Source organism: Engraulis encrasicolus, chromosome 23 (assembly GCF_034702125.1).
Source record: "Engraulis encrasicolus isolate BLACKSEA-1 chromosome 23, IST_EnEncr_1.0, whole genome shotgun sequence".
NCBI lineage: Eukaryota > Metazoa > Chordata > Actinopteri > Clupeiformes > Engraulidae > Engraulis > Engraulis encrasicolus.
The window spans coordinates 10,547,534-10,568,843 of NC_085879.1; the positions used below are offsets into that span (position 1 = coordinate 10,547,534).

At 43.9% G+C, this 21,310-nt stretch overlaps 1 protein-coding gene across 1 annotated transcript; it reads right to left on the minus strand.

The window, feature by feature from the left end:
• Nucleotides 1–300: 300 nt before the first annotated feature.
• xkrx (XK related X-linked) lies at nucleotides 301–15,592 on the minus strand. Its single transcript, XM_063190740.1, has 5 exons — nucleotides 14,557–15,592; nucleotides 6,543–6,805; nucleotides 3,309–3,400; nucleotides 2,943–3,095; nucleotides 301–2,170 (listed from the first exon to the last, which is right to left on the minus strand). Exons 1-5 carry the CDS (start codon nucleotides 14,931–14,933, stop codon nucleotides 1,337–1,339), a joined length of 1,719 nt encoding a protein of 572 aa, XP_063046810.1. The 5' UTR covers nucleotides 14,934–15,592; the 3' UTR covers nucleotides 301–1,336.
• Nucleotides 15,593–21,310: the final 5,718 nt, after the last annotated feature.

A 21,310-nucleotide genomic window follows, 5' to 3' on the forward strand; every position in this document is an offset into this window, starting at 1 on the left:
ATCGGAACCAAACGAGGAAGGCGGCCTGCTAAAAAAAAAATACAGGCCTACCGTTGTGAAATGCAGGAAATATTCAACCAAGCTAGAGTGAACGTGACATTCTTCTCATGTCCTCGGCACAATAGACAATAGAGATGCATTTCTGTTAGCGCTGATTTTAACCTTTTCCCATCCATCCGCACGTAGCGATGATCAAACAGGTTTGGGCCTACTTTGCTTCTATAGCTCATTACTCACCCCTCCCACCCTGCCATGTGTGTGAACTTTCTGAAGTAAACCATATATTGAAACATGTTTTCTTATTTATTGTTTTATTATTTATTCATTGATTTATTCATAGCATAGCACGTTAAAGCAGTTTCAAGGCACTTCCAAAATAACAAAAATCAATTCAGTGTGAATCCTTACAAATATTTACATCAAACACCATTCATTTGGTTCACACCAACACATTATTGTCACACAGGGCATATATACACATAACTACAAAACAAATTTTGCATTCAAACCCGTGATTACATTATACATTAAAAATATGGCAATTTTCCGACCAAACTTAATTGTAAACATGCATTTCAAGCTTAATTCCCCACCCCTGTCTTAACTGCACTTTTCCCATTCTTAACTTCAGCTGACACAGTGTTGAACTACCATCCTCCCAAGTGGCAGTGTTAAAATCTGAACTTCAATGTGTTTTTACACTGCACAGAATACTATAGCCCTCCATGAGGCATATGGCTTGTCCAGTGGTAGGCCTACAGTGATGTACAGGGAGGGGGTCAGAGGGAACAGCCCCACATGACTAGGTTAAATCCCTCCCATAAAGGCCGCTTTTGGCTGTTTTCCCACACACCTGGACAAAAGGAGGCAGACACTAAAGCGCTATTTCATGAAAGGCACCTTTGTGCATCTGAATGTCCACAGCATTCATGGATTTCCCGGTGGAACGGCTGTCAGCGGACTGTGTGCACCTGATGTCATGATTTTCTTCCAGATGTGGAAAGGCACACATCGCACACATATCACAGGCAGCAACATCAACAAGACATATGGTTAGTGTATAAGGCATTCACAAACAGATCACCTTAATTCAGTGTTTTTTCTTTGCACAAAACATCAAGCAATGCAATTTTTTCTGCCACCACTCTGGTATTCCTGAGGGCAACCTGCTATTCCTTCAAGTACCCAGAAGGTGGCAGCAGTGTACCTTCTCCATCGTTCAAAACCAAAGTTCTCACAGTCTTTGAGTGGGTATTGTCCCTTTAGTAAACAAGGCTCTGTGGGATCTGTGCTAACTACAGTGAGGCCACAAGGAGAAAGTTCTCTGGGGCTTGGCTCAAGATGCCACAGTCACCATGTCATGATGAGCACCTATGTCATTATCACCTGTGTTCAAAAGATCGTCTGTGATATCGGTCTCCCGTTCTACTAGGTGATTGGTTGAGGAGTTAGCATGGGGAGCGCCATCTGACTCCACCTCCACCCCTGAGGGCTGCTCCTCCTGGTCTTTTGAGGGTCCAAGTGAGGGCTCTGGTGAGGGGTCTTTTGAAAATCGTAGTAAAGGTTCCGGCGAGGGTTCTCTGGAGTGTCCTCCTCCATGTTCCGATTCCTGATCTTTTGAGGAGGACCCAAGTAAAGGTTCTGGTGAGGGTTCTTTGGAGCGTCCTCCCCCACGGCCCGATTCCTCATCCCTCGTGCCTTTCTCCTTCTCGTAGTCGTTCTCCAGGACCTTGGGCTGACTCCTGCAGCAGACGCACTTGAGATAGTCCTCCACATTGTGGTGGAACAGCTTGCGGCACGGGTGGAAGAACTGGTAGAAGAGCAGCATGAAGAAGATGGCCAGGCCATAGCACACCACCAGCTGCACCACCAGCAGCGGCGTGCACACATACTCATAGAAGTCCCTCTTGTAAAGGTACCAGAGAATGATCAGCCCGATGTTCTCAGCGAAGCGCGCCGAGTAGTAGAGGGCCACACGGCTCCAGCGTGGCTGCTTCTCGATCAGGTCGTGGTCGGCCAGGTTCAGCTGCACGGCAGACCAGCAGAAGACGTTGATGCAGGCGTACAGGAGCGTGACGGCACACAGCACCACCACCGTGCCCAGCTTGCTAAGGTTCTTCTCCACGTTCTCGGGGAGGGAGCCTTTCCGCATCCAGAACTCCACCCATGGCTGTGGAATAGGAAGAGGGTGAAGTTGTAAGGACAATAAGAAGAGCAACAAGAATAATAATAATAACAATAACAACTTAATTTGCATAGCATATTTCTTTCAGTCATGCAGCTGATACTGCTTTAAAAGTTTGACAGGAATAGAAAGTTTGGCAAATTTTCTCAAAAGGTACACTGGGCAGAAAATGGTCAAGAAGGTACTGCGACTATGCTGCTCATTGAAACTGGGCTGCCTGTTGCCAAATTGAGTAAAATCTAAGTAATAAACTAATATTTTCTAGTATGGCCCAAGTACAGTCATTTTTGCAGCTAAAAAAGTCTATTTCTTGACATTCAAAATGGTGGACCATGGAGAAGATAGAATTTTATGGTGGTGGTAAGTATTCATGAAAAAGGTAACAGTAGAGAATGGGTAGCATGAGTTCTGGAAATAAACAACTAAAAATCTTACACAGTGTACCTTTAACCTTGTTTTTGGAATTGTACCCCAGTCAGTGTCCGCCAGGGGCCATGGACCCCTGTAAATGAGCAAGGCACCTGGCTTCCCATTGCTCCAGGGCCGCTAACAGTACCCTTTACCTACAGTCTAGGTCCTAGATAACTGTACATTGCTCTGGATAAAACATTACTTGTAGTGTAATGTAATGTAGCACATTGCCACTTGGCTTTTAAAATTCATTAATGTTTTTAAACTACACATTGACAAGTAACAAGAAGAGGAAACAGCCGTTAACGGTCTATAATGTGCATTTTGACTTCCATGTTGGCCTCACCTGGAAGAAGAAGAAGAGCAGGTTGGCCAAGCCCACGGGGATGACATAGACGGTGAGGGCCGTGCTGAACAGCACCAGAGCCACGATACGGGTGGCTATCTCCAGGCCTCTCCACAGCACCATGCACAGGTAGGCACACAGCTTCACACGCACCTTGCAAAAAAAAGGAAAAAAAACGTATTTCATAACTAAGCCGTGAATGACTTCATAGTAATGAAAGAGACTAAAGAAATCTCAGTTTAAACACTGTTCTGTCATGGATATACACTACAGTATGTATCTATCTGTAAAGGCACAATTTGAATTTCATATCTCTGGGCCTGGCCACAGCACCATGCAGAAGCGGGCACACCGCTTCACACGTACCTTGTACTCGTCATACTTGATGTTGATGGCCAGCACACTGCACACCAACGCACCATAAGTCATGGACACCAGGGAGATGGCCATCAGACTTACTGCACGGAGAGAAGAGAGGAGAAGAGAAGTTGTTTTAAATCAACCACAAAGCCATTAAAGCATGAATAACACATCAATGTGAAAACCAATACTCTTGGGGTGCTGTGGCACAGCGTACCAACACGCCCAACCATGTGCGTGCAACATTGCCCAGATGAGCTTGGGTTCCAGTCTGGTTCGAGTCTCCCAGCCCTTTCCCATGACTTTCTCCCACTTAAGTTTTCTGTTTCAATCTTCACGGTCATATCTGAATAAAAGCTAAATAAAGCTCAAAAGCATATACTAAAAACAAAAATTAACTAATAATTAGATTCCAGACTGACCTTTATTTAGCAATAATCAAAATGTCAGTATAACTTTTGTTGTACAAATAGTCTTTCAATATCTTACACATTGTTGTACAAGTCAAAACTGGTTTTAGATTTGGGAAAAAGAACTTTGTACTGATTCTTGGCTCTCAGTTTCACATCTACTGATGAGTCATTCCTCCTCCTGTCCAGGTACATAGCTATACATGCCCACGACGTCATTGTTTCTGGAAAACCTCCCACTTTGTTTCTGTAGTTCTGTTCTGGCTAGTCATTGTTGTGTCATTAATGCATTTCTGTCCAGTCAGAATGAACATTTCATTTGTTGCATTTGCTGTGAAGCGGCAGAGCAGCGGACATCGGTCAGGACAATCGTGCAAGGGGAAAATGACTGGACAGAAATCTGAAACAGAGAGGTATAAAACAATGAATGGCAATAAGTCACCTCTACAAGGAAGAATGACATAAATCGAGCAATCTGCATTAGTTCTGGCAGACCACGTAGTCAACGCGCCCTTTTGCCTATTGGCTGACGCCGACCCAACCCATACAACTCTCCACTAATCAGCTGCGCTTTGATTAATCAGCTGCAGCTCGCAATTGGATGCTGACATATGGCGTGCTTTATTTAAACTACCGAATTTGTTTTCCTGTCATTGCTTTTTGCTGCTTGTTTTGCTCCCACCACCTCCCCTGCTCCACCAGACTAATCGTTGTCAAACAATGTCATGTTGTTGTTGTTGCTTGCTCTGTTCTAGGGGGTATTTTGCCTTTCCAGCTAAATGGAAGGCACACCACCTGAGGATGCTGCTGTTCCCTGTATTGGCTTCCATGGAGCTCATGGAGAAGCCGGGGAACTTCCTCCGAACAGAGCCATACCCCCAAACACAAATGTATGCATTCAGAAATAAAGCTTCTAAAATATATCTCTGTTTCCCGTCTCAGTGGATCTGACAGAATTATCTAAAGGACGTAACGCAACCGATGCATCCATCTTTGTGTAAAGGGCTTACAATACCGTCCTAAAAAGGCATCAGAAATGAATGTTTCTGGTTGGGTATGGGGTGGCATTACACAAAATATACTTGCACTAAAATATGGCTCCATATGAAGATGTATTTTATATATACAGAATGTTCAGACACATACTTAAAAGTCACTCTGAATACAAGTATAAGCTAAATGTAAAGTGATGTGGGAGTGGAGCTATAGGGGGGCATGCAGGGCATTTGCCCCTGGGCCCAGGGCTCCCCGGTATTGGTGGTGGGGGCCCTATTATGACTTTGGCAGGCCGTATGGGGGCCCTATCAGTGTTTTGCCCAGGGGCCCTGTGTGTGATTGTTCCACCACTGAAGTGATGTACCCGCTCACAGTTTAGTGAGCTGCAGCACTATGACCTGTTTGGTGTATGGAATGTACTATACAAATACAGTTATTAACTGTGGCTCCAAGTAGCTATAATGCAATTTGCTTAATGTTTACATGCCTTATATACACACAGCCGATGTTGAGCAGGGGAGCATTCCAAGAACATGGTTAAGTGATAAACCTGCCAAGGATGACCAGTATGAAGTGGTAAATCTGCTAATAGATAGCCCACAGCTGTTGTTTAGTTAAGAAAATTAGGACCCCGAGCTCTTGCATTACACGATTTACCACTACCTCAAGTTTAACATAACCTGGATTAGTAGTTCACCATGTTTGTGGCATAGTCCCCAGGATGGTGTTATAGAGCTTCTGAGTGAACTGATTTGTAAATAAACCCAATGTTTTTACGTACACTCGTAATGGGATTTCCTGAACATTTTTGGGCACATAGATGTACTGTATGTACAATATACATAATGCTTGCATACACATATAATTCAATAAAACAAAATATTCTCTGAATGTCTGTGTCTGTGGTTACGTGTGCCAGTATCATCAGCATTATATCAAATTACATGACATTACACTTGCAACACAGCAGATGTTTTTTAAAAAAAATCCAAAGCAACTTAGTTATTTTGAGGTCACATAGCCTGATTATCATCGACTTTCAAATCTCTTCGAGACTTGGTCTGACCAAGAGCATAACAATTAACATTTCGCAAACAGCATTTCCCAAATGGCCTCCCTTGGTTTGCTAATGATTGTTTGCTTCCCAACAAAGTGGGAGGAGTTCCCGTATTTGCGGGAACTCAGAAAGTACTTGCATTTACTCTTGACCTGACTGGTAGCAACGCTGAAGCCGTGTACATACGCCTGACGTCCAGCAGCAGGATGTACATCCCTTGGATAGTGGCGTAGAGCTTGAACATGAGCAGATCATGTATGATGTTATATGATATGCATGTCATGTGTATGATGTCTGCATTCCTAACAGAACCCCTGAGTCTGCATACACCTGACGTCTAGAAGTATGCATTTCTGTTGTATGGTGGTGTAGATCTGCAGCATGAGTAGATAATGTGAAAGCGTGAACTCGAAGTGAAGTGAAAGCCAACAGGGAAACTCCCAACTCCCATTGTCATTGTGACAGCACTCCATACACAGTGTTCACTGTACACAACGAATTGTCCTTTATGCCTCACCCATGCAAGGGGGCAGCCCCCAATGCCGCCCCAAGGGAGCAGTGCGGCGGGACGGTACCATGCTCCGGGTACCTCAGTCATGGAGGAGGATGGGGGAGAGCACTGGTTCATTGCTCCCCCCACCAACCTGGCGAGTCGGGAGTCGAACCGGCAACCTTTGGGCTACAAGTCTGATGCCCTAACCGCTTACCCATGACTGCCAATGTGGGTGATGTTATAAGATACGAATGTCAGGTGTATGATGAATGATGTGTACGTACGCCTGACATCCAGCAGGAAGTACTTCTCCTGGATAGTGGCGTAGAGCTGGAGAGTGAGCTGGGGGGTGGAGCCAAGGAAGGCCTGGATGATGGCGGTGCGCTTGAAGGCGTTGCGGTGCGTGGCCAGCCGCCGCTCCGAGTGGCCGATCTCCCACTCCATGGGCAGGCCTTGCCCCTTCTTGAGCTTCATCTTGCGGCTGATGGTCACGTAGGGCTCCTCCCGACGCCCCGCGCGGCAGTACGTCACCAGCGCCTCCACACACCTGGAGAACAGGGAGGGTTACGTTATACGTCATTCTAATAGTGGTGTATGGCAGTATGTCACCAGCACCTCCACACACCATACAGAGGAGGGAGGGACAGGGATATATAGGCAGTCTGATTGGTCATCGCAGCCCGAGACGTTATACATTTCTGAATATTTTGGTGGAGGCAATGGGGCCGACTGAACAGACAGACCCATAATGCATTTTGCATCAGCACAATGCAAAGTCAATGGGAACCATCAGGGGATTGGGCCATGTGAACGAAGGAATTGCAGTGGAAGAATGCACTCACCGATGCTAGTCAGTTTTAGCATGCTGATGCAGATCCCCGCAATGTTGTGCATACACGCCATGGTTAACACAATGACTTGATTTGATTATTTCTTCATACTCCATTGGTATGTTGATTTTTGCATTACACTTACATAACACTTCAAAAGGACCCAGAAATATCACACATAGTGCTTTGAATGGCATAGCCATGCAGTTGGTGCCTTGATGCAAGTGCCTTGATGGGGGTAAAAGTTCAATCTGAAGGCACAGTTCTGCAGCAGGTCACCAGCACCTGTTGCACACAGGTGCCATTTTATTTTCAACCACAAGAGGGCATCTTTGCTTGAGAAACGCCATCATTTCCCAAGCTTCTCGTCTTACTCATGTTGAAACCTTAGACAGGGGTGTGTTCTCTCTCTTCCCCACCCTCTTTCTCTTTCCATTTCTCCGAGCCACTGTGTCTTCATGAGAGAGGGCTAAGGAGGGCGTAGGCAGACAGCAGTAGCCATCTGGGCAATATGCTCACTCTCACAACCATCTTTAACAACATTAATTTTGACATGAATGCATTATTCATAAGCTTTACTGTACACGACTGAAGGAATGAATGAATGAATGCCAAGTGTTTTGATTTGAAAAAAATCTTCCATCAGCGTCTTCCAACACAGACACGCCACTGTGTCTTCCAGCTAATGAAGCGAAAGCCACAACAAAGTCACCTCATTACCAATTTCATTTCCTGTTCTTCTGCAGAGAGGAACTTTATGAACGCACTGGTCTCTCTTCTTGTCACCACCTGAAGTTGACCAACAGCCAAAAACACACAAAGACACCATGCAAAAGCAGCGCGCATCAAGATGAGTCAGTGTATGTTTACTTGCAAGTCCTGAGGTTGAAGAGAGGAACAATAGACAATGCAGAGGTGGCCGTTGGATGTGCTGCCAAAGCAAGCCCTGCACATTTATTTACCAAATCTCTGCTGTTTTACTTGTGGGAAGCACAGCCTCACACACACACACACACACACACAACTTAAGTTTCGGGGTGTGTGTGTGTGTGTGTGTGTGTGTGTGTGTGTGTGGTGCACAACTAAGACAAATCTCCGGTTCTCCTTCAGATGTTCCTTATCGCTTCATGAGAAGTTCATGTGGTTTATTGTGGTCTAGGCAGTACTGAATCAGCCTGACACAGAAGGAGGTGGATTCACTGCAGTGAATCATTAGCTCAGCGTTACACTTTTACAGCACCATATGGTCATCACAGCCAGACTCCCATCTTCAAATCAGGGAGTGTTATGATTTGAAACAAGAGATGGACAGATCGTTTCGCCTAAAAGATAAGAAGGGTCAAACACTTCCTGCTTTCTTTCCCCCTTGATCTGTGTGTGTGTGTGTGTGTGTGTGTGTGTGTACTCTAAACAACTCACAGAGGTGACTAATAGACAAGGCCAAAATAACAGGGCTAGCAGTAGCATCCTAGATGCTTACTGCTGCATGTCATGACTTTTTCACCAGTTCCAGACACAACGACTGGCGTCATGACTCTCAAAAAACAGTTTAATGACTTAAAACTGAGCTAAAAATAATCATTTAATGTGTGCAATATTGATGCTTGCAACATTTGCATTCTACACGTGTAAATTAGAGTGAATTTCTCGTCAAGTCAAAAACCAAAAATAAACCAGTCTTTCAAAACACCCAATCCACATGATTTACTCCACTTCTCAGTAAAAAACAACCTATGTGGCCTGCTATATCTGAACCGAAGTCCTGCAGCTCTTGTCAGTGAGCATTATAAGGACTCTATGCAGACCACGGTGAGGAAGATGGCAGTAGGTAGGAGAGCAGCGTAGGGGGACTAAGGATGTTTCCTGTCAGTACATGTTGAAAACACATCAATCCTGTCCACCAGGCACAGACACAGCCGACCTGCAGAATGACTACCAGGGAAAGGAATATTGCATTTCCTTGAGGAACAGTTGCTGATCTCTTTTTCTTGTGTACAATCTTTAACTTGTGCACCTGTTAATCTCATTTGGAGATTAATCTCATTGTTTTGTTTTCCTATGCCTTGTCAGGTTGTTTCATAGCTGCTTTGCACGATACTTGTGTGCCTTTGTCGTTTTCATCCTTTGTCTTGTAAAAGACCTTAGGGGCACCGCTGTGGTTTCTAACATGACTTAACTTGTCTGAGTGTAGACAACCTTCAGCAAAACAGGTATGCCACAAGAAATGTGCAGTCCATGCTCATGTTGGTGACAACACCTAGCATTAAGAAAAGAAACCTGGCTTTTGTTAGGGATGAGTGCATGCAATCTTATGTCACATGTTCTGTCATTTGCGTGTGTCCTCTGTTTTGTAATTGAGGATACTGCATATTTATTTTGCAACAAATGGTCTGTTCAGACAACTGCAATGCATCATAGCCACAGAGCTAACCTGTTTTGTGTAAATAATGTTCAAGGAAAGAACTTCGAGCTGAAATGTCAGTTCAACAGGTCAGTTCAAAGCTGATATGGCATGCACTGTACAAGTTGTACTCTAAAATCTATTTATTGTGTGCTTCTTCCTGTGTTTAGTGTAATTTGAAACAACTATATTTCAACTATCCATCATGGATCCTTATCCATATCACTATATAGTTGATCCATCATATTGGAGAGGAATCCATCCATCAAATGGATCAACTATCCCATCATATCCCACAGCCAGGTATAACTCCCCAATGTCACCCTCATGTCCATTGTATTGCCCTCTGGCAGGTTGGACATACTATCCAAGGCATGCAAATTCACCAACCAAGGCCCATGCAATAGATTTTCACTGCAGTGTACAGTGGATCGTGTTTCAATCAGACTCAGTGCCATGGCTCACTGTGCTCAAGGCCAGGATTTTCCCCAGAACAATGGCAGCCAAACAGTAGGCCTCCATTACATTTGGCTGGCTCTCTTCTCCAGGGCTGTGTACAACAGTGATTTGTGGTAGGCTAGGGCCAATTGTCCTGGGGCCAGGGTCGCTGACGGCTTTGGCCAGGCCCAGGACAAAATCATCCCACTAACCAATACATACAATGTATTGAGGACCCAATTCTGGGATGCCTCTGTCCTTGGGCCCAGGACTACTGACCTGCTTGTACCCCACTGCCGGCTTCCCTGCCTGAGACACCCTGAGGTTAGATCATACCTCCAGCCATGAGTACATAAAGTTCACAATTCCTCACAGTGTCACACAACACACAAAACTACATTCTCATTCATAACCAAAGCAATCTCTATGGTTAACAAGCAATGGAAAAGCTAGGCTGGTGTAACAAAAAAACAAGGGACTGAATCTGGTACCTGACTTGTACTGTATATGATGTGAATGCTGGGAAGAGTGGCTAGAGGGAGGAGAAGTATGAAATGCTTTATGTGTGTATTTATGTTTTGAGCAATGGAGTGAATGTACATTCATGTTTTTATGGTGAGATCAAAGACAAATGTCATGCTTGCATGACTATGAAGTCTATTCTATTCAATTCTATTCCCTTTTAGGCCTACATCTCATCTGGTGCAAGAGGAGCAGTACGTGGGGATAGTGCCATGCATCCAGGTACCTTTGTCATGGAAGATGATGGGTAAGAGTGACAGCAATTTATCTCCCCACTCCATATGCTGGTGGTGGACAAAAGTGCTCATTTTCACATCTTCTTACAGGAATAAAACAAGTGACGCTCTGATGACTGCTAGGGCAACTCCTCCTCTATTAGGCCACAGCTGTTAGTGTCACAACTGAACCCATTTAGTCAGTAAAATAGCACGCTCCAAGGTTTTCTAAACAAGCATTCAGTCGAGCAGTCTGCATGCTCACTTGTGAAACATAAGGCCTTGGTGTTACTAAGGTAACAAGTAGGGGACAGTGGCCGGTTAGCAACAGACATAGCGCTGTGGCATGGTGGGGCTAGCTGCTGCTATTTAGCACTCTCTGAGATGATGCTTTGTTTACTATGGACAAGACAACTGTTAGGCTAACAGCTAGATGACAGTGGTGGCGTACTGAGGATGTCTCTCAATCTACAATACTGAGTTGGAGTTTCAATGCCTTTGTTTGAGGTACATGACAGGAAATTGGCAACAATGCTTTGCTGACTCTGATGCTGAGTATCAGTGCAGTATCACAGCAAAAGCGGGGTTTCCCCCACCACTTCACAGTTAAGGCTGCCACCGTGACAACAAACACCCCCCACCCAGACTAGGTCCCCTGAAAAGATTTTGTAACTAATTTCTAAAAGTTGCTTTAGAAGAAATTACATTCATTTTTCATATGAAATTGCACAACGCAGGCATTCAGTTGATTGCAAGATGTCTCTGATAGTGGTTACACCCCCGTCCCCCCAATTTGAATAAAAAATGTTCTGTGAGGAAAAACTGGCAGAAAAAAATTGTCCTTTTTTAAATAAACTTTGGACAGCCAGCCGTCACATCAGAGATAGTTCACATTCTTCCTGTATTCTGTCTGATGATGTTGCTTACTTCATGATAGATTGAGCAACTTCCATTTCTCAAGAGCTGTCCAAGGAGGGTAAAAAACACATAAAACCACAGGGTATGTTAATCACTGAACGGTCAACATACTGTATTTAATACGAGCTTTGCCACCAACTCCACCCAGCTGAGTGACAGTAGCACTAAGAGAGGAAGCTCTGACTAGCTCATGATATGAATGCCTTCGAAAAGAAATACACGGACACAATAGCCTTGTCACCCTTCAAAGCTCTCAACTTATCAGGGAGGATGATGACAAAGCTATATGTAGGCCTACGGCTATCGGATTCTCAGTATGTGACTCTCACCACCCTGACACGAGGGGTTATGGGCAATGAAGACGTGAAGGAATGAATGAATTAACAAATAAATGAACGAATACATGAACAAATGAATGAAAGAATATCTGCGTCACAGTACAGGACTATCCGGGCCCATGTTATAGACCAAGACTGCAGTTTTGTATGTGAAAGCTAAGCTCAAAATAACCAACTGTAAAAATATAGATAAATAACTAACATTTGTCCTGTAATGGCAGGAACGGGTCAGCGCAGCGGATTTAAAATCAAACACTGGAATCAATGCCCTGACCACTCACTGACTCTCATTTCAGAGGAGCTCTTAGCATAATGGAGGCACTTATCTTTTCCACCATCATTCAGCCCCCGTCTTTAGATTTATGAACTGCTGCACCAGGCAGCAAGAAGGTGCCACCCCACCCCCCACGTGAACACACACACACACACACACACACACACACACACACACACACACACACACACACACACACACACACACACACACACACACACACACACACACACACACACACACACACACACACACACACACCAGGGGCAAGTGGCCTGGCTGGCAAAGGATGGAAAAACCACTACCAATGATTTCCACTAGTCATCTTGAAACTACTCTGTGGCATGCGTGGTGAATGAAGTACAACGAAGGGATTATGTCAACAGTGGTCGACTTGCATTATAGGTCCAGTGTGTAACACTCTCACAACCTGCTATCAAAATCTCATATGGCCCATTCAAAAATGTGTCCTTTTTCATCCATATGTAGGGCCTACTGCCAACTCCATTAGTTGTATTGGTTGGTGAAAAGGGGGAAGGGGATTCACCCTTTATGTTATTGCACCATCTTCAACTGTGTTACCTAATCAAGGACATACTCAGCTCCGGATGTGTCGTTGTTTGACAACCTCACAACTGCCATCATGCAGTCATACAGCCACCACTCTGCCCTGGCAACTTTAAAGAAGGGAAGGGACATGGTAGCAAAGACAAACGTATCGACAATTCATAAGCATTCATAAGTTTCTTCCGTGATCCACATCACACAAGGCTCTAAACTGTAATCCTGCCCCTTTAAGAGACCAGGAGAATTAATGGAGTTAAATGGAAATTGATTCCCATTTAGGAGACCCGACTTGATTCCACTTTGTTGCATTGTTGCTACTTATCTTGGTCTACCGTATTGAACATCTTTAATAGGAGCACCCGGAAGCAGGTGTTCCACATTCCCTTCTTCATGCTGTGTTTTCAAGGGTTAGGGTTTCTATGGAATTACTAGAACTCAACAAACCTGGTTGGAGAGTTCAGAGTATCTACTCTCCCACTGAACGAAATGAGGTAGGCCTGTAGTAGTTTGTGGTCCTAGATTGGACATTTCGAAGCCAGGTTAACCATCACAGGACATTGCACAAAACCAAGTAGCCACGAGCAAAGGATGTTGCCATTTTGATACTAGTTTAAGATACCAGTTGTAGATGCATTGCCATTAGCTTTAATTTAAGCATTAACATGAATGAACCCTTGTCTGATTGCTGTTCTGAATTATATTTTTCCATGACCAGACAGAGAGTCATGACCAACTGCCATAGACAGGCAAACCAAGGCATGGGTCTGACTCTGTACTAATTAGCCACTGAGAAGCATCACCCACTTGTGGAAAAAATGACAACCTATGCAGAGAGAGAGAGAGAGAGAGAGAGAGAGAGAGAGAGAGAGAACTGCTTCTCACTCATTACATCTCTACTGGAAATGATCACGAGGTGGAATCCCATAGCGAGGCAGTTTCACAGCATATTGCCAAACATCTCCTGTGCAGCTGGGCTGTCACATGCCAAAGCTGCAGAGATACATACAGTATGCCAAGGGTTACACAGTGTAGAGATGTGCTGTGTATGTATCATGTTGAGAAGTTACAGTTAGGTGGTGCAGCTGTGCTCATAAGCTTCTCTGGGAATCGAAGCATTCCTTCTCAGTGACTTCACGAGACAGTAGCTTGGTTAGAGAAGATATAGACCTTACAGTTCACTGATAATACTATACATTTTGTATTCGGTTGTAAACATCTGATCACGTCAAAATAAAACTGTGCAAATCTGGAGCTGTTTTGACATAAATCAACATTGTTCCTCTGTTAACTTTATTGGCCTTGTTGGGAAGCACGTTTGCTCCACCCTGAACATAACACCTAAAAATGTGTCAAGACACTCCACTCAACAGGCCTGAGCACATTTCACAAGCAAAATAACCTCCAAATACCCTGAAGGCAAACTCGGAAAGTCAACACTCAACAGACACCACAGTTCTGACATTTAAAATAGCTGCAATGGCGGAAGACACATTAAATGAATGAAAACGTTCTCAGGACTAAACACTCCTAAAATAAACATGGGCCATAGAGCTCTATTAGCCTTCTCCTCAATACCTTTGCTGTGTTTGGGTGGAGCTGTGTTTGGAACAGAGTTTAGTTGTTTCCATGCCTGAAGTCTGAGTCGTCAGCCTGAAGTGTACTGACTGCTGCACTCCTTTTTTTTAATCCTGCTTACTCATTCACTGAGGACATGGCAATGGACATGACTGGTTATAGATGTATTGGTTTAATTATCTGTGAGAAGCAACGTAATATATCTCGTAGCCTGAATTACCTTATGAGTGGTCCCAGCATGAGCATGTGCATGAACAAGACCAGGGGCCTGTCCATCCCCAAGTCCCTGTGGATGAACGTCAGCGTCAGCTGGATCAGCACGGCTGGTACCACCACGAAGCCAATAGTCAAGCCCATCCAAATGGTGTCACCAGTTCCATAATATCGCTTGGCCAAAAAAGACGCACATACTATCTCGGCGAAATACAGCAGCGTGGCAAATACAACGCTGAGGGGTGCATGGACTCGTTCGTGATTGATAACCAGAACCACGTCGCCGTTTTTGGACTTTTGTGCCGAGTGGGGTTGCTGCTGCGCCTGCGGCAGGACCTCCACGATTTCATTGTCAGCCTCCTTGTCCCTGCTCTCCATTCCCATGCGATCCAAATGGTGACTGGCAAACGGAGCAAACCGACGTTTGGCCTATTCACAATTCTTCATTCTTCCAAACAGTACCAGCTTTTAGTTTCTCCTGCCATGCTCAAACCGCGAGCAGTTGGGTGAAATTGGAAGAAACGCACGAAGGAAGGAACGTGGGCGCTGCGCCGAGCAACTTTGTAGCAAGAAGTGGTCCTTCGAAACCAGTAGCTGGGAAGCCTTCAACCCGGAGATCAATCCAAAGGCGAGACTGAATGCCTCATACTATCTCACATTGTTAGCTTTTCCAAGTTCAATTTCTTGCCGTAGTGTAGAAATAATCAACGGTATGGATGATTTGCCCACCCAAAGGTGACGTCATGCGTAAAGGCCACATGAAACCACTTCCCACCACTTCTCGACATGTAAACATACACCACCAGTCCTTTGCAAAATTCCCGAAAGGTTGGTATGCTTGTATCCTACTTGAGCCTAATGGAGAGCTCTAACCGTGTGTCATATTCAAGTGGCTCACGACGATCAAAGTAAAACAACTTGAACGCCCAAGAAAAAGTCAGAAACAACGTTTATCTACGGATCCCTAAGGAATAGCCTACTGTGCAAAGTGCGATACGAAAAGCAAACTTCAAAAGCAGGTGTGTCAAACCCACCCGGCTCCTCTTGCCTGCCATGCACTGACAAGTCAAACACGTCGGCTACCCTCTTTGTGTCCGTGGCGTCCTAGCGCCCTGGGTGTTCAATTACTGTATGGCACACAGTAGAGCGGATGGAGTGTACACACTATGCATCTATTTTTAAACCCTGCTATTTAGGGTTGGAGTTTATGAAGATGCAGTGTAAACACAAAGTGTTAACTCACAAAAAGCATGTCAAACTATTTATAAAACTGACCACTTTGAATTATACAGCTTAGTTTGTACTTGATACTTAGGCCTACCCTCTTAACCTATTCCTTTAAAATGCTTAGAATTTCCAGCCATTGATATTCATAATATTAGAGATTCTTTCACTGAATATTACGTATAAAGTAAATAGCATTGCCATATATAGGCATGACTTGAAACGCACATGGCTACAACAACATTGGAAACTATTCTCAAGGGGACACATTGTTTTAACATGTCTCAACTTCCGTTGGCCTTCCCAGCAACTGGGCCTTGAACTTCACACGGCCACTGTAGCATACTCCTACTACATGGGTCTTTCTATACTATGAGGTATTCAAACACAAGGCCTGGGTGCTGTGTGCAGATCCTTTGCCATCTTGTGAGAATCCTTGGCGTAGTCTCTGTGTACTTGAAGACAGCATACTTTTCAACAGCGTTTTATTTTTGTCCTAAAACATAGCAGGAGGATGACGCCATGTATCCCAGTGGTTGGAAGCAGCCGGGCTGAAATATTTGTGCAAGCAAGCAAGTAAGCAAGCAAGGCACATATTTGTCTGCCTGATTTGCCTGGCTGTGTGGTCAGACAGGTTGCTTTGATTGTTCTTGACAAAGAGGCACTCTGCCCGGCTGCCTCGGATTCCTTTTTAGGCTCTCTGACAGAGGATGTTGGCGGAGCTTCAATGTCAGAGCTGTGTGTGTGTGTGCGAGTCAGACAGATAGTTGTGGTGGGGCCTTCTCAGTTCACTCCCGCCACAACCTGCACTTTATTTGAACCACTCCGCATTTAGAAAGAGTAGTCCGCTCACTGTAGCTCCGCTTTGAAGACATGCCTGATGAAGACCCTACTGGGTCAAAATGTTGTATGACTTGAATACCCCTTCAAGGCGAAGCGACAGTGTGCAGACCCCTATAGTCTTTGTATTGTCAGATACGCCTTTATTCTGCACCTGACCTCAGCGAGGTGGGATGTACATACTTTTACAATTCTGAACCACTCAGCATTTCACAATCAAAATTGGAATCGGCTTTATGATCCAATTGCACTTGCTTGCTGTACAACTTAAGGAACTTCAGAGCTTCAGAACTCTGACTCTCAGGAACTAAATAAGGTGGTGGTCAGAAATGCGTCTTTACTTATCTGCAGACAGATAGCTGTGGTGGGTCTTTCTCAGTTCACTTCTGAGTGCACTCAGAACATTGGATCCTCCCAGTATTTCAGACTCAGAAGGAATTGGCTTTATTTGGCAAGTGCATCGGCATAGCCTACATACTGTATCCTACTTGAACTTAACTCTGACATCCAAAATATACTTTAGCTTAAACCCGTTACCAAACATGTTGAAGTGCTTCTTAACATATCCTCTGAAGCAGGTGCTGGTTGGGACCAAGGTAATGAATCAGTTAGAGATATTGAGTACAACCTTATCAGTCACTTTCCTGTACATTTTGCCACATCATTTCAAAGGCACGTTACTCTAATGAACTTGAAAGGCCTTTATTTTTGTGGGCCTATGTGTCACGACAGAGTTTCTTTTTCAGAGCCGCAGCCTCTGTGGCCATATGCCACAAGCATGTAGCTCTGAAGAAGTCATTTTTCTTTCATAATGTGAAGGCCCATCACAATAACAAATCCTATTTCAGTTCAGTAGTGTGTCTTTGAAATCCTTGCCATTTAGTTTCTCATTTGACATTCTACAGTGATGTCAGACTCAGGACCAGGGGGCATATCTGGCCCGCTGAGTCATTTCATTTGGCCTGCGAGATAATTTCAAATGTGTATTACAGTTGGTCCACATGCATCATTAATGTGTAGTGTAACAAGACATGAAATGTGTTGTGTCACAGGAATATGATTGGGCCCAAGCCAATGAAACAGCTCACACACATATGCAACATAACATATGCAGACATATTTGAATATTTCCATATATAATGGGAAAGAGTGTGTGCGAAATTTAACTATGAGTGTTAAATGCGTGCTTGCACAATTTGTCAAATAAAATAAAATTTTAAAAAATGAGTTCAGCCCTTGACTTCTTTCTAGGTTTTGATTTTGGCCCTCAATTCAATTAGTTTCAAGTCAATTCGAGTTTGACACCCCTGTTCTACTACCTCACATGTACAGCAGTCTACTGTTACTGTAGGCCTGTTTTCTTGAGGAGTGACTGTTGTGTGCTCACAAAAGCCCCCGAAATTCCCCAAGAAAAATGTCAACGTGATTTTTACCAGGGCGGATTGGAGATATTGAGTTTTGTGTTTGCACAACTGCAGTAGGCAAACATGAACTGGAATGGTGGGAATTTTATATGGGAAGAATGATAAGGCATAGCTCCTGTTCAATCCTGCTGTAGTGGGAGGACGTTATTCTAATTCAGTATACAAATAAGGGATTTTATTTTCAGCATGTGCTGTGTACGAGTTGCACGGCTGACTTTTTGTTACAATATACAGTACACACATGTTTTGTTGTTGCTTCTATTGAAGTAATAAGAAATACATCATTTATTCACTGGTCTGAATGTGCTTTTGCAATGAGTGTAGAGCATATCCAACAATGTAATACAATTTACCTATCCACTATTTCACTGCCCACTGTTAAATACTCATTTACAGAAAGACACCCCCCCCCCTCCCCCATTTAAAAAATAAATAAAACACAAGATAAAATGGGAATTCAGAGTAAATGAAACACATGAAGAAATGATCACACATTTGTTCACTTTCTGTACACCATTTATTTCCTTTTCCCCCTTTATCGAATGACTGAGTGTGGGTGGTTTCTAGTAAGCGTTATTTTCATTCAGTACTGGCTGCAACTGAGGGCTGGGCCAACAGGCACTTGTTTAATTTATGGGTGTGTCAACCGTTGCCATGTGGGTTACTATGTCAGCACGAGAGCACCTCAGGTCTTGTTGTGTTACCAACCATCTTATGACGTGATAGTATACTGGAATCTACCAGAATTTACATTGCAATATGTTGGAAAATATGTATTGCAAATATTGAACATATTTAGCAATATACAGTATGTACTTAACATACACTATGAAAATACTGCTATTGCCATTTTCATCACTTCCATGATAACATAGCCCATTGTTATAAAATATGATATGTTATATATTGTCATGTCATGTTTTATATGGAGAAATACACATCATTTGTGTTGCATATGATATGAGTAGGCCTAACCCAGCAGTGTTTAGGACCTGGGGGTTGGGGTCATAGTGAAAGTGCCTGTCTTGCAGCTGCCCCACCCCTCCTTTGCCCAGTGCAGAAATACACTAGCAGCCTTGCTCCTGTCTGCGAGCACTGACTGAGGGGTTCAATTCAGGACTTAACAAGAAAGTCCTCCAGAGAGTACATAACTCACTTGCTTGCAATGTAAACAATGAATCACCATAAAGTATTTCTCATTCAATCGAGACAGTGATTATTACTGGAATACGGTAATAAGGTAACAATGTCTGAATAATGACTTTTTAAATGTAATTTCACTTACAAACAGAAACACAAATTAATACTTATAAAGCAGAACCTCCTGGGTGGTGATAGAAGGATTTGGATCCACCTCCCAAAAAAGCTTCGATATTACAACGTAATGGGTGAACTCAGATGCTTACTATGCAGAAGGGACTACTGCAGTGCTGCTGGGATTTCTTTGAATGGTGCAGATTACACTTGAATGCTGATTGGAATTTTGTCACCCTTAGGATAAGATGCCATAGAGAACTGGGGAATATCAAGCGGAGTAGAACAGGCCTGTATTCAGTGATCTAGATTATGCAGTGATGCAATGGGGTACACAGACACGTTTGTGTGAGTGTGTGTGTGTGAGAGAGAGAGAGAGAGAGCGAGAGAGAGAGAGCATTAATATGTTTGTGTGCCTGCATGTACAAATGTGTTTGTGCGTGTGCGTGTGCGTGTGCGTGTGTGTGTGCATGCATGCGTATATGTGCGCGCATGCGTGGACTTGTATGCATGTGTGTCTTTGTCTGTCTGCATGTGAGGGTGTGTGGCGTGAACATCCAAGTGATGGCACCATCTGTCTGAGCGTGGTGGTGTTTGGCTGGCCAGTCGATCCGGCCCTCACAAGCCTGTCTCAGTCCAGTCAGCAGATACCTAAAGCAGCTCTCTCATTGGCTCCTTATCTAATGACTCTATTGGATGACACCGGAAGAATGGGAAGACCAAGACAGACGTGGAGAAAGGAAGACAGGAATTGAGAGAGAGAGAGAGAGAGATGGAGAAAATCGAGAAATAGATGAGGTGAAATAGGCTTGTGGGAGTGATTATGAGACATACCCCCCCCCGGACAATCAGTTACATTAATATGATTTCCTAACCAAATGAATAGATTTGAAATAAGGGGTGGTGGTCGGTGCAGATACAGCTGGCTTGTTTCTGGTTGCCATGGACCTTCGGCGAGGGCAACATTTCCCGTAAACACCGGCAGGCCTGCTGACAGCTTTGGCCGGGCTTGGGGCAAAGTCATCTGAAAGCCTCCCTGCCTGCCCAATACATATAATTGATAATGGATACCTAATTCTTGGGCCCCTGGGCCCAGAACCACTGAACTGTTTGTCCCCCCTTGTCTGCCTCCCTGGTCACTGGGCAGGAGGCCAGATCACTTCCTGCAAATGCCACCCCAGTCATCTGTCTGATATCTCATGATGCATCCATGCTGATGTCAATTACCAAATAAAAAATTCCACTGAAATATACAAAGCTACTGCCCCCTAGTGGAAAGAATAGGAAGGGGTGCTACACGATGTATGTTCTGTGCTAGAATGATGAGAATTTTCCAAGTAGGCTACCCCTCTTGTGCACAACACAGGCATTATGAACAGTAATTTTAATGCAAAAGTGACGCCTAGGTAGGAACAAGTTCAATTTGTGTATGGAGCAAAGTAAAGATGTTAAATGTAGACATACAGTGTAACTTTCTCTCATATGTATGACAGCTTTTCTCCACTGGTTTGGCTCATTTCTTGTAACTGAGATGAGATTCCTACTGCATACCTAGTACCATTTGGCCAAACACTTTTACAGTTCTGCACAACATTTCAGATAACATGGCAGGCAACATGTCACATTTTTCCGAAAACTCCTCATTCATGCTTCAAATCTAAAACCTTTTCCCATAGCCTATCAGTGGGCAACAATTGTACATCCTTCTCAATTGCTTTGGGTGGTTGGTTCAGCACAACTACGTGGATCATCATCAAATATTCACATCTTGCCAAAAACAGTTAACCCATATTTCAAAACGTAATTCCTTTCTTAGTTAAGTCATCAGTGCCCCCAAAATGCATTGTCCGTTTGGCATTGTGTAAGCACTGCAAGTGAAAATGCCTAGATGCTTTATCACTATGATGGAGAAAATGCCAACAGAATTCAACTATTCTGTAAAAAAAAATGCTTTTAGGCGTAGCATGACAAGTGGTTATGCAGTAGAAAATTAGTTATTAATGTTTCCAAACTGTAAAA

Excerpts from the sequence above, each read along its gene's own strand:
- xkrx (XM_063190740.1), bottom strand. The coding sequence starts at position 14,933 with ATGGGAATGGAGAGCAGGGACAAGGAGGCTGACAATGAAATCGTGGAG. Across the intron at positions 6,806-14,556 it reads ATGCTGGGACCACTCATAAG|GTGTGTGGAGGCGCTGGTGA; the intron begins GTAATTCAGGCT and ends CCTGTTCTCCAG. Across the intron at positions 2,171-2,942 it reads TGCTCTTCTTCTTCTTCCAG|CCATGGGTGGAGTTCTGGAT; the intron begins GTGAGGCCAACA and ends CCTATTCCACAG.